Raw genomic sequence first — 22,777 nt, forward strand, 5'->3', positions numbered from 1 at the left:
ATCCAAGCTCACATTTTATTATCTTATAACAAAGTGTGGAGCTGGATGAACACAGCAGGCCAAGCAGCATCAAGGGAGCAGTCGTGATGCTCCTTGGCCTGCTGTGTTCATCCAGTCTTCAAACTGAAACGATTTCAGCATCACAAGTTCCAAAACAGAAAGACTGAAAAATGAAAATGGAAGCAAGATGTCCCTATCAATAAACTGTCATTGTCTGAGCAGGAAACGTACCCAGGCCACACAAGCATCGAATTGGAACCACTGGACCACAAAGGAAACTGCAAACATTTCTAAGGTTGCTAAAAATAACCTAAGAAGAAATGGGAGATAACAAAATGTGAAGCTGGATGAACACAGCAGGCCAAACAGCATCTTAGGAGCACAAAAGCTGACGTTTCAGTCCTAGACCCTTCATCAGACAGCTCCATCTGAACTTGCTATCAATATGGTAGTGGCTGATTCCCTGTCTTAACTCCACCTTCCTGCACTACCCCAACATAAAATCAGCAATAGGTTTTTGGCTGCTAAAGCATGCTCCACCACTCAATCTTATCTGTTTCTAACGTCAGGGCAGATAAATGATAATAAAGCGCAATTTATGATTTTCTCTTGTTGGTGCTGTCGACACGTCTCACTCATGTAGTCACAAATGGCTAATGCTGAGGAAACCGGGAACTCCACCACCACGTGCTGGTTGAGCTTTACGAGAAATTGTTACACCACGGAAACTTGCCGGGGATGACGAGAGATATCGCGCTCGATGACGTCTTTAGAAACGCCAGATTGGGGGGTCGAAAACTACAATTCCCAGCGTGCACTGCGGCTAAACGGCCGCCTTCCGCCGGAAGTGGCTTGAGCGTGGACCGGGACTGGCAGCGGGTTTGCGTCCAAACTCGGGGGGAGCAGAGCGCCTTTTCCGCGCGGCTACAATCCTACTCCGCCGGGACCGACATGTCCGAGGAAAGGTTTACAGCCGCGTCCAAAAGGAGCTCTGGATGCGCCAGGTGAGCGATCGAGGGGCGGCAGAGGCAGCGGCGGCGGGGTGTGCACGGCCTCTGACTGCGGGAGCGCAGGGAACAGTGTGCGTGCACACCCTCACTACCCGTCATCCTGCCTACAAGCTGCAAGTCTCAAAACCCACAATCAGGGGCACCCACCCACCCTCTCTGATATCGCTGGAGGACGAAGCTTTTGCTTTGGTTGCTTCCAAATATAGTCCAGCCACCAGGGAGCGCGGAGAGTCAGGAATGGCATTCATTTTAATGCACGGCGTCTTGCGCTTAAGGGAGATGAGTTGATGGTGTGCTAACTGACACATGGGGGATGCAATATCATTGCTCTCAAAGGAACACTGTTCAGGCAGGGACAGGTCTGTAGCCTCGATGTGCTCGAGTGCAGAAACTTAGGGTGTGACAGGGAGGTGGTGGGATTCACTGCTGGTCAAGGAGTGAATTACAGCAGTAAGAAGGGATGCTATCTTAGAAAGTTCCTCAATCAAAACCATATGGGTAGAATTTAAAAAAAACAAAATGGTGGTATACCATAGCCCCTGCCCCCCCCCCCCAAACAAAACAGTGTCAGGTAGGGATAGAAAGACATACACGGGGGCAATCTCAGCTGTGTCATGAATGCTAGAGTAAATATAGTAGGGGATTTCAACTTCTCCAAGGTTAGCTGGGATAGAAAGTGTGAAAGTCTTGAAATTCTTATAATGTACTGTTGAGAACTTTTTAAGCTAGCGCACACAAAGTGCTGCAAGTGCTACCCCTGACTTAAGTTTAGGGAATGAAGCAAGAAAGTGATGGATGTATCAGTTGGAATATTCCAGTGATGATTACCATAATTTGGTAAGACTTGAGGTAATAATGAATAGAGTCAAGGATGTTGGAAATAAAGGTTCTGATTTGTGGGAAGGTGAATTTTAATAATAGCATCTGTCCAAAGTAGACTGGGAGCAGCCACTTGTGGGAAAATGCACATTAGAGTGGTAGGAGCCATTCAAAAGAGTAGCGTGAGAGTGCGTGGCCATCTTTTGCCTGTAAATGTAAAAGGTGGGAGCAGCAAGTCCAGAGAATCCCGGACACTGACAGGCAATCTGTGTGGGGAGTTGGTAGATATGGCTGAAGTTTTAAATGATCTAACAAGGTATAGAGCTGGGTGAACACCACAGGCCAAGCAGCATCCGAGGAGCAGGAAAGCTGACCTTTTGGGTCTAGACACTTCTTCAGAAATGGGGGAAGGGAAGAGGATTCTGAAATAAATAGGGAGGGGGAGGGAGGTGGATAGAGGTGAAGATAGGTGGAGAGGAGATGGACAGGGTTGGAGCTGGTAAAGTTGAGTGTAGGTGGGGAGTTAGGAAGGGCATAGGTCAGTCCAGGGAGGATGGACAGGTCAAGGAGGTGGGATGAGGCTGGGAGGTGGGTGATGGGGTGAGGCTTGAAGTGGGAGGAGTGGATAGGTGGGAGGAAGGAAGGCGGGGATGAGCTGGGCTGGTTTTGGGATGCAGTAGGGGGAGAGGAGATTTTGAAGCTTGTGAAGTCCACGTTGATACCATTGGGCAACAGGGTTGCCAAGTGAAATGAGATGATGTTCCTGCAAGCTTCGGGTGGCATCGTTGTGGCACTCCAGGAGGCCCAGGATGGACATGTCGCCTAAGGAAGGGGGAGTTGAAATGGTTCACGAGTGGGAGGTGCAGATGTTTGACGTGAACCAAGCATAGGTGTTCCACAGAGCAGTACCCAAGCTTCCGCTTGGTTTCCCTGATGTAGAGGAGGCTACATTGGGAACAGTGGATACAGTATACCACATTTAGCAGATGTGCATGTGAATATCTGTTTGATGTGGAAGGCCTTCTTGAGGCCTGTGATGGAGGTGAGGGCGGGAGATGTAGGGGCAGGTGTAGCAGCTCCTGCAGTTGCAGGGAAAGGTGGTGGGGAGTGTGGAGTAGACGAAGGAGTCACGGAGAGAGTGGTCCCTCTGGAAAGCAGGTAAGGGTGGGGAGGGAAAACTGTTTTTGGTGGTGAAGTTTTAAACGGGTGTTTTTCATTTATATTCATTATAGAGAAAGATGAAGCAGAAATAGAAATTGGGATGGGGACTGGGATATATTTGAATGGATTATCATTTGAGGGAGGAGGTTTTAGTGGGCTTCAAAGGGATGAAACCCACATCGCGCCCAGATGAGATGCAGCACAGACTCCTTTGAAAAGTAATGGAGGAGACTGAAGGGGTTCTGCCATTAATTTTCAAATACTCTGTGGCCACAGGAGGGATTGCCAGATTGAAGGGTGGCTAACATTATTCAGGATGGCTGGTAGGGATAAACCAGGAAGCTGCAGGCCATGAAGTCTACCATCTGTGATAGGGAAATTTTTGGAAATTTTCTCTGTATGGAGAGGCATGTCTAACAAATTTAATTGATTTTTTTTCTAGTCGGTGACTAAATGTGCAAGTGTACTTAATGAAATCTACATCGGCTTCACTAATGCTCCTGACAAGATCTTACCTGACAGTCTGTTTAAGAAGTTTAGAGCCCATGGGATTCGGGGCAGTTTGGCAAATTGGATTTAAAACTGACTGAGTGGCAGGAAGCAGAGGGTGGTGGCTGCAGGATGTTTTTATGATTGATAGGGTTTGGTGTGGGGTCCCTTGCTGTTTGTGGTGTGTATTATTGATCTAGACGTGGACATTAGTTGTTAATAATAAGTTTACAGATAATATACAAATTAGTTGGGCGGAAAGTAGGAGGAAAGCCTTAGACAACAGGATGATCTGGAAGAGCTGGTCAGAGAAGCTGAACAGTGGCAAGTGGAACTTAATCCTGAAACACATGAGGTGATGCATTTTGGGAGCACTTAGAATGTAAGGGAGAACGTACTGAATGCGAGGACTCTATGGTACGGAAGACTAGGAGGACTGTGGTGTGCATGTCTGTAGATCCTTAAAGGCAGCAGGACTGTGAGGTAGATATAGGGTTGGGAAGGCATAGGGAATATTTGCCTTTATTATTGATGGAGTTAGAGAAGGGTTTTGATCTCCTCCAGCTCAGAAATGATCTCTTCTCTTTGCAGTCACAAATGATTTTAAGAATGAAGAAGGCCAGTTAAACTTTCATTCAGCAGTTACTAGATATTGTGACTTTTAATTGGTGAATCAGAACTTTCACAGGTGAAGCAGCTACACTGTGCCTGTTGCAAACTAGTGGAAGCATTTGTAAAAGGAAAGCTAGGAAAAAAACTGTTGGATTAGCAAGAGCTAGTTCAACAGAATTTGCAGACACTATTAAACTGTCTTTCCAATGTTTTCCCCTTTTCCATGTGTTTTTACCATCTGTACATCTGTTGCCTGTCTGTATGCCAGGTGGAGTTGATAAGGAGATTATAGTTTTAATTTGTTATATTTTGATGGTTGATAACTGTCTACCTGTAGCTACAGTCTATGTCAGTTGTAATAAATAGTAATTTTTAAGTACAGAAATCCAGCCTGTGCTTTCTGTCAAAATGGATCTGTAATGAGAATTCAGTGTAATTGCTTTAAAATCTTAACTTTTGTGATGATTCCAGGAATGATAGGAGTTGATTTTTAGCATGGTACCTCAGTCGTGACACTTAACCCTCTCAAATGTATTGCCTTACTTCTCGGGATTGAATTCCATTTGCCATTTTTCCATTCACCTGACTTGTCCATTGATAAATTCCTGTGGTCTGTATTCTCTTCCTCACAGTCAAGCACACAGCCAGTTTTTATATTGTCTGCAATTTGAAACTGTGTGTCCGAGATGCCCAAGCTATTTGTATGTGCAATGAAAAATCCGGCACAAGTGAAATTTCAAACTTCAGTGTAGGCTGGGATTTAAATGTCTGAGGAGTGTTCAGACAATCTGTTGATAGGCATCCCAAGCTCAATCCACAAAACTGCACAGGAAAGAACTGTTGTCACTGTAATGGTGTTTTTAGTTGCTATTGGCAACCAGCCACAGCAGTTTAGCTAATATGTTGTACAAAATTATATATTTAATGTAATCTTAATTACAAACCAATGGCTTAAACTTGCTACTTTTGCCATTTTTAATTTTATTTTCTTCATTGTGTTGCTGGCCATCTCTGAAACGTGGTGATACTTATTTGGAAAGATCAATCTTCATCTCTTCTTTCTGTCATAGTTTTATGGTTTGCTTGTGTTCCAGAAGCGTGAGAGTTAATGGAAATTCAATTAGTACGTTCCCAAGCTCCATTTTAAACATCTACTAAGCGTGCTTAAATGGTTCTTAAGTTCACAATATGATTGGGATAACATTTATTTTTGGAATATTTTTACTTCTATATCTTTAAATTCTGTCTATTTCAACGCCTAGTTTGGATCAAGTGATTGCTACACGTCCTAGGAAGACTCCTATCAGCCGACTACAGGAATATTGCACAAAAAGTGGTCAATCCCTCCAGTATGAACTTGTGCAATCTGAGGGTCAATCTCATCTGCCTAATTTCACCTTCAGAGCAACAGTAGGAGAAGTGAGCTGCACAGGTTTGTTGAATGCCATTGCTATTCCCACCCATGGCTCCCTTCTGTATGTTAAAATTGTCATGTTCCACATCTATTTCATATAAACAGATTCAGATATTTGTTGCAAAGATATTCCACAGTAATGCAGTTTTGTACTTCTAGACCTGACTGTAAACATTTGCATATCCCATATAAATTAAATTTATTGAGTTGGATGTAACAGTGTGGAGCTGAAGGAACATGGGCCAGGCAGTATCAGAGGAGCAGGAAAGCTGATGTTTAGGGTCGGGACCATTCTGCAGAAATGGAGAAGGCGAGGCGAGCTTATAAATGAATAGAGAGAAGGGCTGAGGAAGGTAGGTGGGATGGTGATAGGTGAGTGCAGCTAGTCAGTGGTGGGGATTGGGCAGTGAGGTGGGAGGAGCGGATAAGTGAGAGAGAAAGTGGACAAGTTGTGCCAGGTCAAGGAGGGAGGGTGGATTATGGGATGAGGCTGGGGTTGGGAAGATTTTGAAACTAATAAAATCGGCATTTAGGCTATCGGGTTGTAGGCTCCCGAGACAGAATATGAGGTGTTGCTCCTCCGGTTTGTGGGTGGTGTCATTGTGGCACTAAAAGATGCCCAGGATGGACATGCCACCCAAGGAGTAGGTTGGGGAGGGGAGAGTTAAAATGCTTCATGACTGGAAGGTGTTGTCTGTCGTGTATAGAGAACAGATGCTTACAAAATGGTCTCCAAGTCACTGCTTGGTCTGACCTGACCTTGACAATGTTTACATCACCCTGACCGTGACGACGTCTACATAAACAACATCCAGAGCCTCCAAAAATGGTTTTCTCTACAGAATTTGAGACCAAGGGGAGACACTCAGAGACCATTTTGTAGAACATCTGCGCTCTGTACGCTACAAACAACAACACCTTCCGGTCGCAAAAAGTTTTAACTCCCTCTCCCTCTCCCACTCCCTGGGTGACATGTCTGTCCAGGGTCGCTTTCAGTGTCACAATGACACTACCAGCGAACTGGAGGAGCAGCGCCTCAGGAGCCTACAGCCTGATGCCCAAGATGTGGATTTTACCAGTTTCAAAATCTTTCCACCCCCAACCGCCTCCCATGACCAATCCTCCCTCGCATCCACTGACCTGACACGGCCGGTTGAGGTTCAGTAACCAGTTCTCAATCAAAGCTAAATTACAACCCCAAGAGCAACATGCATAATCGAACAGGCACACCGCTGAATACTTTTCTGACAATCAAAATGTGCTTGACCCACCTTATCTACCCTTCACTTACTTCCAAGAAAAGTTTTCAACAGATCTGTCAAATGGGACATCCCTTTCACAAATCTGACAGCATCCCATTACTATGTGTCCAGTGATTGTTTGACAGTGTTATGGGATGTACTGGTTTGGAAAGAATGCAAAAATGGTGAACTGTGAACAGTGTGACATCTCTCAGTCCTATCTGCTCCTCCCACCTCACTGACCAATGCCAACCTGCAGTCACCTATCACCATTCCACCTACCTTCCCCAGTCTCAGCCCTTCTCTATTTACTGCTGAGCTCCTCCATCCTGACCGGAAACCTCAGCTTTCAGCTCCACACTTCGTTATCTCTGACTCTAGCATCTGCAGTTGTTGCTACCTCAGTTATTTAATTGGATGTCTTGTCTGATAGAACTCAGTTCTGTGAGTTTAATAGTTGCTTGCTGTCATTTTACATTCATTATAGCTGTATCTTCTAAATGCTTTCATTTTGAAAATATAATTTGATTCACTTGTTTGGCTGATTGTTCCTACGTGACCTCTCCTGTCTACATCTTGATATCCGTCTCTGTGGTAATGGAGAAAATTGCAATATTTAAACATTCATACGTACCATTAGCTTGTTGAACCACCTTAAACTATCATAAACAGGAAGCCTCAACCCCGTTGAATTGGCCAGTGCCATTTCTCTTATTTGTTGTTCAAGCTCTTACTCTACATTCCATTATAAAATAACTTAAGCAACCAACCTAGAGATGACAAGCAGCTTGTATAACATGTCATTGCAAAAGTGTCCCCTGTTTTAAAAGAAATGCTTTAACTTTTGAAGCCCTTTCCTAGTTCCTGAGTTTATTGAATTCAGTGCTTTTGAGGGATACAGTAGGGTTTGACCTTGGTTATACTGAGCAGCATCTAAGCCAGTTGGTTAGCTGGTATGACTGGGTGGCTGCTTTACAATGCAGAGTAATGCAAACAATGTGGTTTCAATTTCCACGTTGGCTGAGGTCACCACAAAAGTCCTGCCTTCTCAACCTTTTCTGAGGCAGCTGCCCTCAGTTTAAACTCACTACCGGTCATCTCTTTCGGAGAGCAGCCTCTAGAACTGTGGTGACTTTTTACTGAACAGCGTTTCTTTAGGGTTTGAGATCAGCTGGGGAAGTGGCCACACTGTTCTCAGTTCACCATTTTTGCATTCTTTCCAAACCAACAGGCTTGGAGAGCTGAAGGGCCTGTTCCTGTGCTGTAAATTTTTGTTTATCCCATAACACTGTCAAACAATCACTGGACACGTAGTAATAGATCATAGAAGAATACAGTGCTGAACAGGCCCTTCGGCCCTCGATGTTGCACTGACCTGTGAACTAATCTAAGCCCATCCCCCTACACTGTCCCATCATCATCCATATGCTTATCCAAGGACTGTTTAAATGCCCCTAATGTGGCTGAGTTCACTACGTTGGCCGGCAGGGCATTCCACACCCACACCACTCTGAGTAAAGAACCTGCCTCTGACATCTGTCTTAAATCTATCACCCCTCAATTTGTAGCTATGCCCCCTTGTACAAACTGAAGTCATCATCCTCGGAAAAAGACACTCGCTGTCCACCCTATCTAACCCTCTGATCATCTTGAATGTCTTTATTAAATCCCCTCTTAGCTGCCTTCTCATCAATCAGAGCAGACCTGAGTCCCTCAGCCTTTTTTCATAAGGCCTTCGCTCCAGACCAGGCAACGTCCTGGTAAATCTCCTCTGCACCTTTTCCAATGCTTCCACATCCTTCCTGTAATGGGACGCTGTCAGATTTGTAAAAGGCATGTCCCATTTGACAGATCTGTTGAAAATTCTTCTTGGATGTAAATGAAGGGTAGATAAAGTGGGTCCAGCACATTTTGATTGTCAAAAAAGTATTCAGTGGTGTGCCTGTTGGATTATGCATATCGCTCTTGGGGTTATAATTTAGCTTTGGTTGAGAACTGGCTAATGAACCTCAACAGAGTATGAATCAGTGAATCATTTTCAGGTTTGCAGGTTGCAACTAGCGGGGATACCACAGGATTTGTGCTTGGGCCTCAGGTACTCATAATTCATCTCAATGATTTAGGTGAGAGGATTGAATTTAATATATCCGTGTTTGCTGACAATATAAAATTGTGGGAAAGTAGGCTTTAAGAGACATACACAAGTGAATGAATAAGAGCATGATAGATGTAATGTAATATAATGTGGAAAAAGTGAAGTCATTCACCTCAGTTAGGACAGTAGAAAGCCAAATTATCTTGGTAGGTGATTTTTGATCATACTCGTATATGGACATATAAACAGCTGTAGAGTCATGGTCTGTACCCAGCCCCCTAATTCCAAATCCATTGCAGTGAGGACATTTTCATTGGTTGCGGCGTCTACAACCAAGGGTCACGGGTTAGGCAGTTTAGGATTGATATGAGGAAACATGTTTTTGTTACAATATAGGAGTGAACCTTCTGAATTCTCTACCATAGAAGTTGTGGAGACCCCCAAAATCACTGAATATATTAAAGAAAGAGATAGATGTTAAAGGCATCAAGGGTTAAGGGAGGAAAGTGGCAGTATGGATTTGAGATAGAGGATTAGTCATGATCATGTTGAATAATAGAGCTACCTCATAGAGCTGAATGGCTTACTCCTGCTTCTAGTAGCTGCTCATCTGCCTCGATGGAGCAGGTGGCCTCAATGACATTTTCTTCCTGCTGCTGCTGAGAGAGATCATCTAGGTGGCTGTTGGGGAGGAATGGTCCTCAATTAGGAGCTAGGACGAGTGGAGTGCAAGGAATCCCTTAAGGTGGAGAATCGTGCAGTGGAACGTGGCGTGTAGGAGTCAAGAATGAGAAGGGGTATGTGCTCCCAAGTGTTGGGCAAGTGTAGTGTGGGGTTTGGATGAGGGGTGGGTATGGGAGATGATCAAGAAGGAGGAACTGTATAAGAAAGGATTGTGTGGATACTAGGGAGGGGAGAGGGGTCAAGTGGGAGACAGTAGGATGTTTGAGAGTCTGGTGAAAGGCATGCAGGGAGGGGAGGAGTTCTGGAAGTTGGGCAGAAAGATGGGGGGCTGTGTTGAATTTGGGCAAGGAGATGGGCATGTGTTTGTTTTTGGGCACGGGGTCAAGTAGGAAATGGGAGGGGGTCCTCAAGAAGGAGGGTGTATGTGAGAGTTGGATGGGTGGAAGATGGTGTGCGGGAGTTGAGCAAGTGGGGTGGTGCTATGTGGGAGACAGGTGTGAGGAAAGGAGGGAGAAGATGGGGGAGTTGGGTAGGCGTAGGGAGGAAGGGGTGTGGGGGAGTTGGGCAGTATGGAGAGTTTGTGTGAGAATCGCAGTTGGAGGCAGAGGCTGTGTGGGAATCAGGGCATGTGTAGGAGTTGAGCAGAAGGGCATGAAAATGGACAGGGAACATGGGAGGGTATGGGACTTGGGGCACTTCTAACAGCAGAGTGTGTCAGTGTGCAAGTTGTGTTGGTAGAAGGGAGGGCATCAGGAGATACGTCCGTGGGCGGGGGGGGGGGAGAATATGGACAAGAGGTTGACAGACAGGATTTGTAGAGGGAGTTGCGTGGGGAGGTTTAGTTACAGTGGGTGGAAGCCTGACATTGAGATGATTCTGGGAGCCCAGCCTTCCAAAACCGCTGTTGCCCACATGCTGTGGTAGACCCCCAATGCCATGAGGGAGGGAATTCCACAATTTTGATCCAGTAACAGTGAAGGAATGGTGATGTATTTCCAAGTCAGGATGGTGGGAATCATCCAAGTGATGGTATTCTCATGTATCTAGATGGAAGTAACTGTGGGTTGGAAGATGCTGGCGAAGGATCTTTGGTGAATGTCCACGGTGCATCTTGTTGCTACTGAGTGTCAGTATTAGAGAGAGTAAATGCTTTTGTATGTGGCACCAATCAAGCGGGCTGCTTAGTTTTGGATGGTGTCAAACTTTGCTTTTGGAGCTATACCCATCCAGGCGAGTGGAGATCATCCCGTTACAGTCATCACTTCTCTTTTGTAGATGGTGGACAAGCTTTGGAGAATCAGAAGGTGAGTTACTTGAAATGTTCCTAGTCTCAGAGCTCCTCTTGTAGCTGTTATATATTGTCAGACCAGTTGAGTTTCTGCTCACTGGTAACATCAAGCATATTGATAGGCAGGGATTCAGTCATGCAACACTTGAATGTCGAGGGGTGGTGAAGATTGTCTCCTATTGGAGATAGTCGTTGCACAGCATTTGTGTGGCACGAATGTTACTTACCACTTCTCAGCCCAATCCTGGATGTTATCCAGGTCTCGTTGCATTTGGACTTGGACTGCATCAGTATCTGAGGAGTCACAAATGGTGCTGAACATAGCGCAGTCATCAATGAATATCCCTACTTCTGACCTTTACAGTAGGGGAAGATCATTGATGAAGCAGCTTAAAGTTGGTTGGGCCTAGGACACTACTCTGAGGCACTTCTGTAGACATGTCCTGGACCTGCGATGACTGGCCTCCAGCAACCACAGCCATCTTCCTATGTGCCAGGTATGATACCAACAGTCAGTTTGCACTGTGATATTCGTCGTTCCATTGCGAGGGATGCAGTCACTCTGACCTCATCTCTGGAGTTCAGCTCTTGTTTCCTTGTTTGCACCATAGCTGTAACATGGACAGGAACTAAGTGAATTTGACAGAGCAGAAATTGATGTGCGTGAGCAGTCTATTTCTGAGTATCTGCTGCCTGATAGTATTTTCATTCTTCCATCACTTTGCTGATGATTGAAAGTAGATAGGGGCTGTAATTGAAGACAACAAAATATGAGGCTGGATGAACACAGCAGGCCAAGCAGCATCTCAGGAGCACTTTTGTACTCCTGAGATGCTGCTTGGCCTGCTGTGTTCATCCAGCCTCACATTTTGTTGTCTTGGATTCTCCAGCATCTGCAGTTCCCATTATCTCGGGGGCTGTAATTGGTTTGGTTGGATTCATCCTGCTGTTTGTGGCTTGCACTGACATGCAGTTATCCACAGTGTTTCATTTCTGTAGCTATACTGGAATGTGCTGGGTGAGTGAGTGACAGGAGATGCTGGCTGTGTGAATGAGGGAGTGGGACTAAGTTGAAGACATACCTCTCTTTTCTCTCTCATGCTCTCTACTACCAACCAATCCCAATATAACTTCTACCAAGACAACTCAGAATGTAACCCACTAGAAGTGAACCAAAGTCTTGACTGAAACAAATATATAAGGGGTTTTCTGGTGATCAGGACTTGGATCCTAGTTCTGCCTCTTAGTGAAAAGGTGGAATAAAAGAGTTACTTCATATTTATTGGGCTTTTTAACTCCTCATTTAAATAATCCATTTATTGCATTGGAAATTTATTCTGAAATTCACATTCACTTTTATGGGAAACCTTATCAATCTTAAATCTGTTTGTGTCCCCTCATGAGAGAGAAATTGAAATTTGACTATCCTTGCAAGACATTTGTGCAAACTTGGTGATGAAGCAATGTAAATGTCTGATTTAACCAATTATATAACAAATTAAGCAGTGACTTTTGATATTAAAAACCACTTTACTGCTTGGTCCACATTGTGTCCGTGTGTATGCTTTCTGTGTCAAATACAGATTGATTTATGCTGCGCACGTTTTTATTCAAGGTCCAGACTTCATCTGCTTTCTTTTGTTGCATTCTGAATAGATGAATGTAATGTTATTCTTGCGAGTGTTTATGACATTATATCAACATCTATTTTTTAAACTGTCATGAAGTAGTTCAATTCCAAACAGATAATCATTCCTTCCACTATAGGCCAAGGTCAAAGCAAGAAGGCTGCAAAACACAAAGCAGCAGCAGCTGTACTCAACGTTCTGAATGGAGGAACTCTGGAAGACCTTGAATGTGATGGAATGAGGTGAGAAGGAAGCTGCGTTTCATAAATGGTCTGATAGTTAACTTACGTTTACTGCGTAGCACCTGACAAGATGCAGAGTTTTTTTTGTAAGTGTTCTTGCTTTTAACTGTATAAGAGATCAAAATGTTTGAGAAAAAAATGCTTTATTCTTGGACCGGATGTTGTATGAAATACATATATCAGTTGCTCTCTTTTCAGCCAATCTTTGCCAAAATCTGAACTCATTACCTCAAAGCAGCCACACAATCCTCCCAACCCTATTGGTACACTTCAGGTGAGATGAGGATAGTCCTCTTTCTTTCATTTTAATCTGCAGTTCCAGTTGTAAATGTTTGCTTGTTTTGGTATTTTTCACTTGGATTTATTATAGCAGTTGTAGTGTCAGCAAAGTATAAATCAATAATCAGAGGTGACTTTAATTTTCATATAGATTGCAGATGCCATGTTTCCAATGATAGTGATAGGTTGTCCATTATATAGATTTGGAATTTGTATAAGCATTGGAGTGCTTTTTCCAGTGGGGAGATGCCCTTATTGCAATCAAAACTGAATAAAACAGTGCATGTAATGATTTGAAGTGATTTAAATGTCCAGAATCTTTTAATTAAAAAAAAATCCACCAGCTCTCTGAAAAAAACACCAGCTGTTTGAGCGCTTTGATTTACAGCTCTGCTGTAAATTCGAAATATCTCAAGTCATAGTTTTTACAAATTTAACATGTGCTATTGTCTGAGAGCTAGAATGTTTCTCTTTGATAGCTGAATTTTAAAGGTTCAGTGCCACTTGACGTGGCAGGGACCTGTATGGATATTTTTGACAGTCTTGGGAAGTTATGAAAGGGTTTGTCTTTGTGGTTAGTAGGATCAAAGTTTGTGCTTTTTTAAAATAGTGAATTGATATAAGGTGTTTTAAGTTTGGTAATTTTCACTGTGTTTAAATGAGAAGTCTTTTTTTTGCTGTTCATTTCAAAAATATCCTGTGGTTTGCCCATAGTGGGTACTGGGTGATTTGCAATGGAGAACATATGGGCGTAGGGGCATAGAGGGAGCAATAAGAAGGCATATAAAAGTTTGTGTGGGGGTTATGAGAAAACATCAGGAGGGGTGTCTGGTATTAGGGCTAGGGGATCTAATAACCTTTAATACAACTGGCCCAAAGTCCCAGGGAACAGCAGCAGGTCTTCTAACCAGCCCATCTCAGCATGTAAAAACACATCTGAAATGTCTTCTGAAACAGAAGGCTCAACCATATCCCATTCTGGTCTCCCTAGAACAGAAGTATTGTGGCCAGATACCTTTTTAAAGAATGGGTCCGCCAGGTTGGGAAGTTTTTTTTCTGACATGACCTCCTCAACACCTCCAATGGAGAAGGTTTAGCATACAAGACTGAAGAATCATAGAATCCCCACAATGTGGAAACAGGCTGTTCGGCCCAACAAGTCCACACCACCTTGCTGTATTTACTTAGTATCTTTGTGCCTAGAACAAATGCAACAAATTTTCACTAAGCTAATTCCTGGGATGAGAGGATAAGCCTGAAGAAAGTCTGGTTAGACTGGAGCTGTAGTTCCTGGATTTTAGAAGCAATGAGATGAAATCTCATTCAGGCTGAAAATACTTAAGATTGGAGAAGATAGATGCCAGAAGGATCTTCCTGTGACCTGGGAGCAAGAACTAGGGATCACTGTCAGAATAAAGAGTTTATTTAGGACAAATTTCTTTCTTCTAAGGTTTTGGAATTTTGTGCTTAGAATGCTTTGGATCTTGTTATTGAACATATTTGAGGCAGAGGTTAACAGATTTTTGGATTCTAAAGGAATTGAAGGATCTGAAGGTAGCACGGGAAAGTGGAATTGAGGTAGGAGAGGAGTCATGGTACAGGCTTGAAAGTTTGAATGACTTACTGTCCCTATTTCTTAAGCATTTACATTTCATATTTCCAGTAGCTCATCATAGTAGCAGCTTTGTTAGATTTCTGAGAATTCTACAGTAAAACTGCTAACATATTATTTACTAGGAATTGGTTGTGCGGAAAGGATGGAGACTTCCAGATTACGCTGTTGCAGAGGAATCAGGTCCTGCTCACAAAAAAGAATTTACAATGATTTGCACAGTAGAAAAATTTGTTGAAACAGGTATGAAACACATGAGTCCAAGGTGAGACTTTGTCATCATTCTAAATGAGGTAGTATTTGTAGTTTAATATATGTTCTTAAACATTAATTCATGCACAATTTTTATTACCAATTTACAAAGGCTACAGGCACTGTCCTACATTAAATTTCTTTGGAAAATTCACATTTACTGTTTTACTTCCTGAAACATGGGCATCAGTGGTTAGACCAGCATTTATTGCCCTTAAGGTGGCGAGCTGCCACCTTGAACTGCTGCAAATATCTCCACAGTTCAGAACGAGAACCATGATATGAGCGGGCAGACTACTTAATTTTGATTCACCTTGAAAGTGTGTAACTTTGAAGACAGTGATTTCATATATCCCTGATGCCAGTTATTTCTGTTAAGTAATTTCCTATGTGACTTCTCGCTGTAAACCCAGGTTATAAATAATAGGTGTCAACTATAGTTACAGTTCTGAACAAATACACAACTTTCAGTCTTTCTAATCTTATCAGGTGACTTCTAATTTGCAGCGAGGCTTTCTGCATAGAATGTGGGCGGATAGGGAACTCTCTTGATCACGTAATCTGTGAATAAACCTAGTTATAAACAACTTGCTTGAGATCTTGTTGCAAGAGCCCTTGGTATTAGGAAGGGGCAAAGCAAGAGTGATTAAAAGCTATCTGGGAGAAAAATGTATTTTAGTACTAGTGTAAAATCTCATACAAACAAAGGAGATAGGAGCAGGAGGAGGCCATTTAGTCCTATGAGCCTGCTTCAGCATTCTTCACGATCATGGCTGATTGTCCATGTCAGCCTAATCCTGATTTCTGCTCATAGCCTTTGATCTCATTCGCTCCAAGCGCTACATATAGTCGTCTCTTGAATACATTGTGTTCTGACAGAATAGGTTCAGTGTTTTAGCATAGGAATGTCAAAAGGCCAGCATTCCCCTATTTCAGAATGAAACCAGTTAATCATCTTGTTGAACTCATTGTCAGCTTGTCAAAAGCCAGCTTGATGTTTTGGTGGGGGGGGGCATTGATCAGGGACAGAGCAGATGCATGGAGGTGACAGCACAACATATCCAGTCTTTGCCATTGCTATGGAATTAGGTGGGGCCCATAGAAAGTGAATGCTACCAAAAGGAGTGCTACATGGGTGCAGTTAGGTGTGTTGAGGAGAGACTGGACTGTATGCACTGTGGCAGCGGGGGTGGTTGTGAGTATCGTGAGGATGATTAGAGTTCCACATCATAGCTGAGGGTAGCTAAGATAGCAGCTGGTAATGGAAGTACAGTAGTCAGGTTTTGTGTCAGATAGAAATAAGGATCAATATCCTAAGCCACAGAGGAAATGGATGTGGGACAGGAAGACTAGAAAGTCTATATTCTCGGCACATGCTATATTGCCAATGACAGAACAACCTTTATGTATTGCAGAACAGGAACTTGAGTGACTTTGCCTATCTAGAATGGTCACTGAGATTTCTTACCATTACAAGGAAGACTTCATACCTGGCAGCACTGCTCACTTCCTTTCAGTAGCTATCAATATGTCATTTTGCTGATGATTGAGAAAAGACAATTGGCACAGTTGGCTGGGTATGATTTTCTCTGTTTTCCTGGATAGTATAGTTGGACAATTTTCCATATTGCCAGTTAGACGTCAGTGTTGTAACTATTCTGAAACAATTTTGCTAGAGGCACAGCTAGTTCTGGAGCATGTCTTCAGTACTATTATTGGAACATTGTCAATTCACATAACATTTGCAATATTCAGCGTTGTCAATATTTCGTGATATCATGTGGAGTGAATCAATTTAACTGAGGGTTGGCATCTGTGATGTTGAAGTGCTCGGTAGGAGGCTGAGATGTATTGTCCGCAAATCTGACCTAAGTTGGATGGGAATACTTCATTGTCTTTATCATTGATACGCGGGACATCACTGTTCGTGACTGGATGGGGTAGAATGCATGGATATATGAATTAGCGGTAAACGTAGGTCACTCGGGCCTACGGCTCCATTCAATAAAATCAAAAATTTCACATTCCAACCTGCTCCAAATAACATTTGATTTTCTTGCTTAACAACAATCTATCTGCCACTGTCTCAAAATATTCAGTGGTTCCACTCTGCGCCACATGTAACTCCTCTAATGAAGCTACAGCAGGTTGGCTTCTCATATTTAGTCATGCCTGGTGCTTTGCCAAGTGCTGCTCTGAGCTTGCATCTTGGTATGCTGTATTGAACCAGTGTTGACCTCTATCTTGATGGTAATGATAGAGTGGGGATATGCCAGGCAATTAGGCAACAGATTGTAGTTGGAAAACCATTCTGCTGTTACTGATGTTCCATAACACTTATTGGACCCCCAGCCTTACATTGCTGGATCTCTGAGATCTATCCCATTCAGCAGAGTGGTAATGATATGCGATTGGTGGGCTGGCGAATTTCAGCTCCATGGTGGCTATTCCAATGGACAGATGTGCCTGCTGCAAATAGATCGGTGAAGCTATAGTCAAGTATATATTTATCTCTTGTTAGTTCTCACACCCCCTGTTGCAGTTCTAGTCTACCAGCTGTGTTGTTTAGGAATGGAATACTTCTGCTTATTAGTGCTCAATGAAGAGGAAAGTTGATTCATCAACTGAGAGATGGTGCTGGGTCATAATCAGCAGGTTTCCTTGGCCATCTCAAATATTGGCATCGGAGAACCAGGGGCCTGTGTTGCTTTGCATGCAAGGGTTTCTCGAGTCCCTGGTGCAAGAATCTTTTCTTCTGAATTGCAGTAACGTTAATGGTCATCGTGGTTGCTTTAAATTAGGGTTGCGCTCTGAGCCCCACCTCTGTTATGCACTAGCAATGCCAATGTCTGTCCAACCCACTGTCACAAAAATCACAAGCTGTGGCTACTGGGATAGGACCAGGACCCAGAAACAGTTGTAATGTTGGGTTCTTGACTCCAGAAGCAAAACCATGTTTTTTTTTTGTACAAAACAAGGCAGTATATATGTGCAAGTTGTTGTTAGGCAAACAATTACTTATGTAGTAGATTTTTAAAAGAAACTGCAATTCTGTAACAAAATTGGAAGTTAGAAACTAAAATTATTATCAGCAATGTACTTGAACACAAAATTGACAGTGAACAATGAACTTTCAATTCTTACGTACAGGTTATGGTACTTCAAAAAAATTGGCAAAACGCAATGCCGCAGAAAAGATGGTTGCCAAACTACAGAGCATTCCTGCAGGCTGGAATCAGGAGGATGAATTCAATAATGCTGATATTTCATTGGTAAGAGTACAATCAAAGTGGGAAAGTTCGAGGTATGCAGTAAAAGGTTTACACCTGGACAAAATTGCAGCAGTTTGTAATTATTTCCATGGATTGTGATTATAGTTTTAACAAAACTGAAATAAGACTTTTGATCTCCCTGTGCACCCCACACCCACCACCTACTTTGACGAAGACTCATCAGTGAAAGCTGCAATCAGGTTTGGGAAGATCATAAATTACATAAAACATGTTATTTAAAAATTAATGTTCAACTTCGAATGTTAGTGGCATGAAAATAATCAAATTGTTTTTCTGTCTCCAATGTGGTTTGGAATTTGCAAGTACACTGTTTTCTGTCGTCGTAAGCACTGAAATTAGAAAGATTAAAATAAGATTACTTGCTTTCAATTTAATCGTTCTTCACTGTTGTTCACTTCTAGTCCTGTTTTCAGATAAAGGCTTGCCCTAATGTTTCTACAAGTTGTTCAAATCTTGCTTTGCTTCCAACTGATTAAAACCAGAGAAGCTGCAATTTTTTTTGAAAATCTGATGTGCAATTGCAATATAGTCCTTCAGATAGCTTCGCTTTTCCCAAAACATTACTATGATTAGTAAGATTTAAACTGAGATTGGAATGTAACTGGAAAATTACTAACATATCCTTTTGATTTGTGACATTAATATTAGGAGGATCTTGACAAGCTTGTTTGAGAGCATCAGTTAATAAAAGAACAACAACAACTGTATTGTTGTACAGTTGGATTCATATGGATACTGTCAGCAAGAAGAACAAACTAAATCCATACACAACTGCAAATTGAGATATTTTGAGGTTACTTGATTTAAAAAATGTATCACAGGACTGTCCAATTTGTCATTCTGGTCCATTTGAATGTATAGCACAGATTCGCAAAGATCACCTATAAAGTTGGTGATAGGTATTGATAAACTTAGTTTACGATAAATTACCAACAGGCACAGAAACGAATGTTTGCCAGTTCCTAAGTTACAATGTGAAAGCAAACAGTCACGCTGTGATATATTTTAAAATGATACTTCAAACTTGGTAATTGGTTCAAAGAAGGCAACATGTTGATTCATGTGTACACAAGGGAAACGGCATTCCAAGATACTACTACCCCAAATGTAAATATGACTCGAATTGTGAATCTTACCATCTCATTGGTTATGTAGGTTTTTTTGAGCATCATAAAGACAGAATGTTTGACACACAGCTGATTGTAATTCAACGTGCATTACGCAGTGCTGGGTTCCTTTTGACCTGCTTTTGGAGCTTCTGGTGTGCATTCCTCGTCAGTAGCATCCCTGTTTCTGACCGCACTTCATCCTACTCAGTCAAGGCATTCATCGTGTCCTCAAGTTAAATGATCCCTTTAGGTCCGCTTTAACAATAGGATCCTGGTTCTCTTTGTGTCGCAGAGGGCTTTAGCCCAACCTGTCCATCATTATGCCCTTCACTAGAATATGGTGGGTTCTAGCATTTGCCGATATTCCAATTATGATGTCCTTTTGTGTGCTCAGGATAATTCTCTTTCTTCCTACGCTGTACTTCACTATAGCTTGTCCAGTTCTAATGTTAAGTGATTTGATTGCAGTCTACACATTCCAGTTCTCCTATTCTCTTGTCTTCAACTAGGTGACACTTATCTATGTAACAACTAATTTCTATATCTATTCTGATAGTAACACGCAAATTAAAACAATCAAAACCTGTGGAATAAAAAGTAAGAAGTATACATAGAAATGCATTCATGGTTCACAGGCTGTTGGGAATCCATAATAGGTCATGCAGAATGTGTACCTGTGAAACCCAGTTGGATGCCTGAAACCCTCAACTAGGTCAGAAAACTTAACGTTAAGTCCCAAACATATTCTTAATTTGGTCACATGAAGTAGTTTTGTGTTTCTGTGTGATACCTTTAATTGTAAATGGTAAAGTGTGATCAGTTGATTTTATGAAATGTAAAAATCAAGTTTGATATTGTATGTGTTTCAGATATCTGGAGATGAATGGAATGGTCCAAGGGGGAAGATACCAGTAATCTGTTGCGACCTGCTAAGAAATTTATCTGGAGAAAAAATTAACCAACTGAAAAGGAGTCCACTCAGCATTCCCAACACTGATTATACTGAGATGTTGGCAGAAGTGATGGATGAGCAAGGATTTGATATTTCTTACCTGGATATAGGTATATAATTATAACAATGTAACTTATTCAGCTTTGAGAAATAAAAATCACTAGCTATTTAAATAGAATACCCAGTCAGTATATGTAATAAACTAGTAATATTCAAAGAGAAGTAGTTTGCTCAATTTATAGTTCTTATGCTCAGTGAAAGCTGTAATACAGCACTAAGACTAGTACGTTGTTGAAATTTTGCTTTTCTTCCTGACAATAACTAATCTACATCTTAATTATTATAAGTTCACACACTTTGAAATGATTAAGTTCATCTAATTACGCTGTACATTTTTGTCCAATTCATTTTTTTTAAATGGGCTGAATGTTCGGAGGTGTTTGCTAGAAGCGTCTCAATTTGAGTTTTTGTCGTGACACTGCACGTGAAATCTTTTTAATGCCATGTATTTGTACTGATGGTGACCAGTATTCATTTTTTCTGAGCCTTGGTTATTTACGATGATGATTATCTCACACCAAATCTTTAAGAAAGATACAGCTCATGAATGATTAAAGTGAGGACATCTTTCTGTAAGGGCAAATGATTGTCATTGTTTAGTCTGTATTTAACTTGGAGGGGCAATAAAAAAAACTTACTTTTTTTGTTGCAGATGAGCTGACTGTGAATGGGCAGTATCAATGTTTGGCTGAACTCTCAACTCGGCCAGTAACCGTGTGCCATGGAACGGGAATTTCTCGTGGTAATGCTCACAATGATGCTGCCCACAGTGCACTGCAGTATTTGAAGATTATTGCTGGCAAAAATTAAACAGGTTCAAATTCCACCCAGATGGCACTATTTTAAAAAAAAAATATTTTTTTAAAAATTATTTGAAACACAGCCTGAGGTTTTAAGCAGCATTTTAAAGAATAGGATGTACCTGTATGTGCATGTACACAATCGTCTGTTTCCTTACTGTTAGAAGTCTGAAAAGCCCTGTACTAATTAAATAAATTACAGTCCCTGAAAGAAGTCTTATATTAAGAATCTGATTTTTGATCATTTCCCCGCTATGTGACAAATGACAGTTTTTTTTTTTAGTTTCTTTCTGTAAAGTAAAATGTGCAAACACAAGTCTAGCTGTCATTTTTGTCCTCTAAAATGTTTGAGGATGAATGACATCAAATCATTTGAAAGAACGTTGAAACATTGAGCAGGGTTTTATTGACTCAAAGCTAAAAGAGGCAACTGTATTTCAAAAATAGTTTTTGTAAAGTTACATATCCATAATATTAATTAGTTCACTCTACCACCACTTAATTCTGCAGCTGCCTGTTCTCTGTAGTGTGCTTTAGGTTGAGAGCTGGCAGTGGGATCAGTCAAATTTCGATATCCTTCATGTTCTAGCTTGTAAGTTTTTAATGTAATATTTCTAAATGACATTTTGAATGTCCCAGCTTCCTTAGGTTGGTCACTTACCAAAGTAATTCTACCAAATGATTTTTTGATAAGAAATTAATTCACCATTTAACAAGTGTTACATAGGGCATCTGTTATGGACCAGACCAAACCCCCTCAAAATATATTAAGGTAGCTTAGACCCTAACTTTTTCTTATTTTAAAGGTAAGTGTAAGATGTTGTGTTCCAGATGTGCTTCAATTAGTCAAAAAACAACTTTATGCAAAACATGCTTTATTTTTGCACTCCAATTAAAATATAGACAAAGTAAAACAATTGGCTTAATTGTAACTCTGTTGAAATGCTTTATGAAGTAACATATAAACAACTATGAATTAACTGTTCCAATATAGTAACATCCCATAAACACACTCCTGACGAAGGCAAATTCAGTAAAATAAATGGTCTCTCATGCAATTCTAGCAGCAGGAAGAGAACCCCAGCTTTTAGTAATAATCAGAGAGGATTAAGAGCTTCCACGTTCATCTTCAAGACCCCAGCAACTGCTGAAAGCTAAAACTAAAAGTCCTGGTTTTGTGGGAGCTTGACCCTATCCATTTGGGAGGCTTCTACTGTTCCAAATTTTAAGAAAAAAAATCCAAGACCTCACAGGCTGTTTACTTTACTGGCTTTGAGCAGACCACCTTATACCTTTGTCTCAACCTCTCTTCACTTTTTAAAAAAAGGTTCAGGACAAAATACACCTCTTAAAGCCATAGTATCATCACAGTGATGTTATTCACCTGCAAATTTTCATTATACACTGGTATTTTCAGTTAATGACACTTCTGCATCAGGCCATTTTCAAACAGAAATCAACATACTTTTTAGAAGAATTAATAGAAAAGCATATTTTTTGTAGCTTTATAAGCTGATAAGTGTATGCTAATGTTAAGAGTCAAAGAATGTACCAAAATTTATTTATTTATATTTTAAGAATTTTCCATCAGATGTTCTTAAACATTTTCTCTCAAGTTCTAACAAATTGGCAGTCTGTAAATGCATTTGTACAATTCTACAAGTAGCTTGATATCATAATTACTGTATAATTGGGATGCCATGCAGCAATTGGAATTTCCCTGGTTATTTATTTAAA

The 22,777-nt window shown here is 41.5% G+C and overlaps 1 protein-coding gene across 1 annotated transcript; it reads left to right on the top strand.

The window, feature by feature from the left end:
* The first annotated feature begins 723 nt into the window (after positions 1–723).
* LOC125454043 (interferon-inducible double-stranded RNA-dependent protein kinase activator A homolog A-like) lies at positions 724–21,269 on the top strand. Its single transcript, XM_048534302.2, has 8 exons — positions 724–1,004; positions 5,354–5,523; positions 12,581–12,683; positions 12,882–12,957; positions 14,700–14,817; positions 17,977–18,098; positions 20,098–20,290; positions 20,893–21,269. Exons 1-8 carry the CDS (start codon positions 739–741, stop codon positions 21,048–21,050), a joined length of 1,206 nt encoding a protein of 401 aa, XP_048390259.1. The 5' UTR covers positions 724–738; the 3' UTR covers positions 21,051–21,269.
* Positions 21,270–22,777: the final 1,508 nt, after the last annotated feature.

The sequence above is a fragment of the Stegostoma tigrinum genome, chromosome 7, assembly GCF_030684315.1.
Source record: "Stegostoma tigrinum isolate sSteTig4 chromosome 7, sSteTig4.hap1, whole genome shotgun sequence".
Taxonomy (NCBI): domain Eukaryota; kingdom Metazoa; phylum Chordata; class Chondrichthyes; order Orectolobiformes; family Stegostomatidae; genus Stegostoma; species Stegostoma tigrinum.

What these genes read in the sequence shown, in the direction of transcription:
- LOC125454043 (XM_048534302.2), top strand. Translation starts at nt 739, where the DNA reads ATGACGAGAGATATCGCGCTCGATGACGTCTTTAGAAACGCCAGATTG. An exon ending in ACCCTATTGGTACACTTCAG is followed by an intron (nt 12,958 to 14,699) that starts GTGAGATGAGGA and finishes ATTATTTACTAG; the next exon opens with GAATTGGTTGTGCGGAAAGG. An exon ending in AGAAAAATTTGTTGAAACAG is followed by an intron (nt 14,818 to 17,976) that starts GTATGAAACACA and finishes TCTTACGTACAG; the next exon opens with GTTATGGTACTTCAAAAAAA.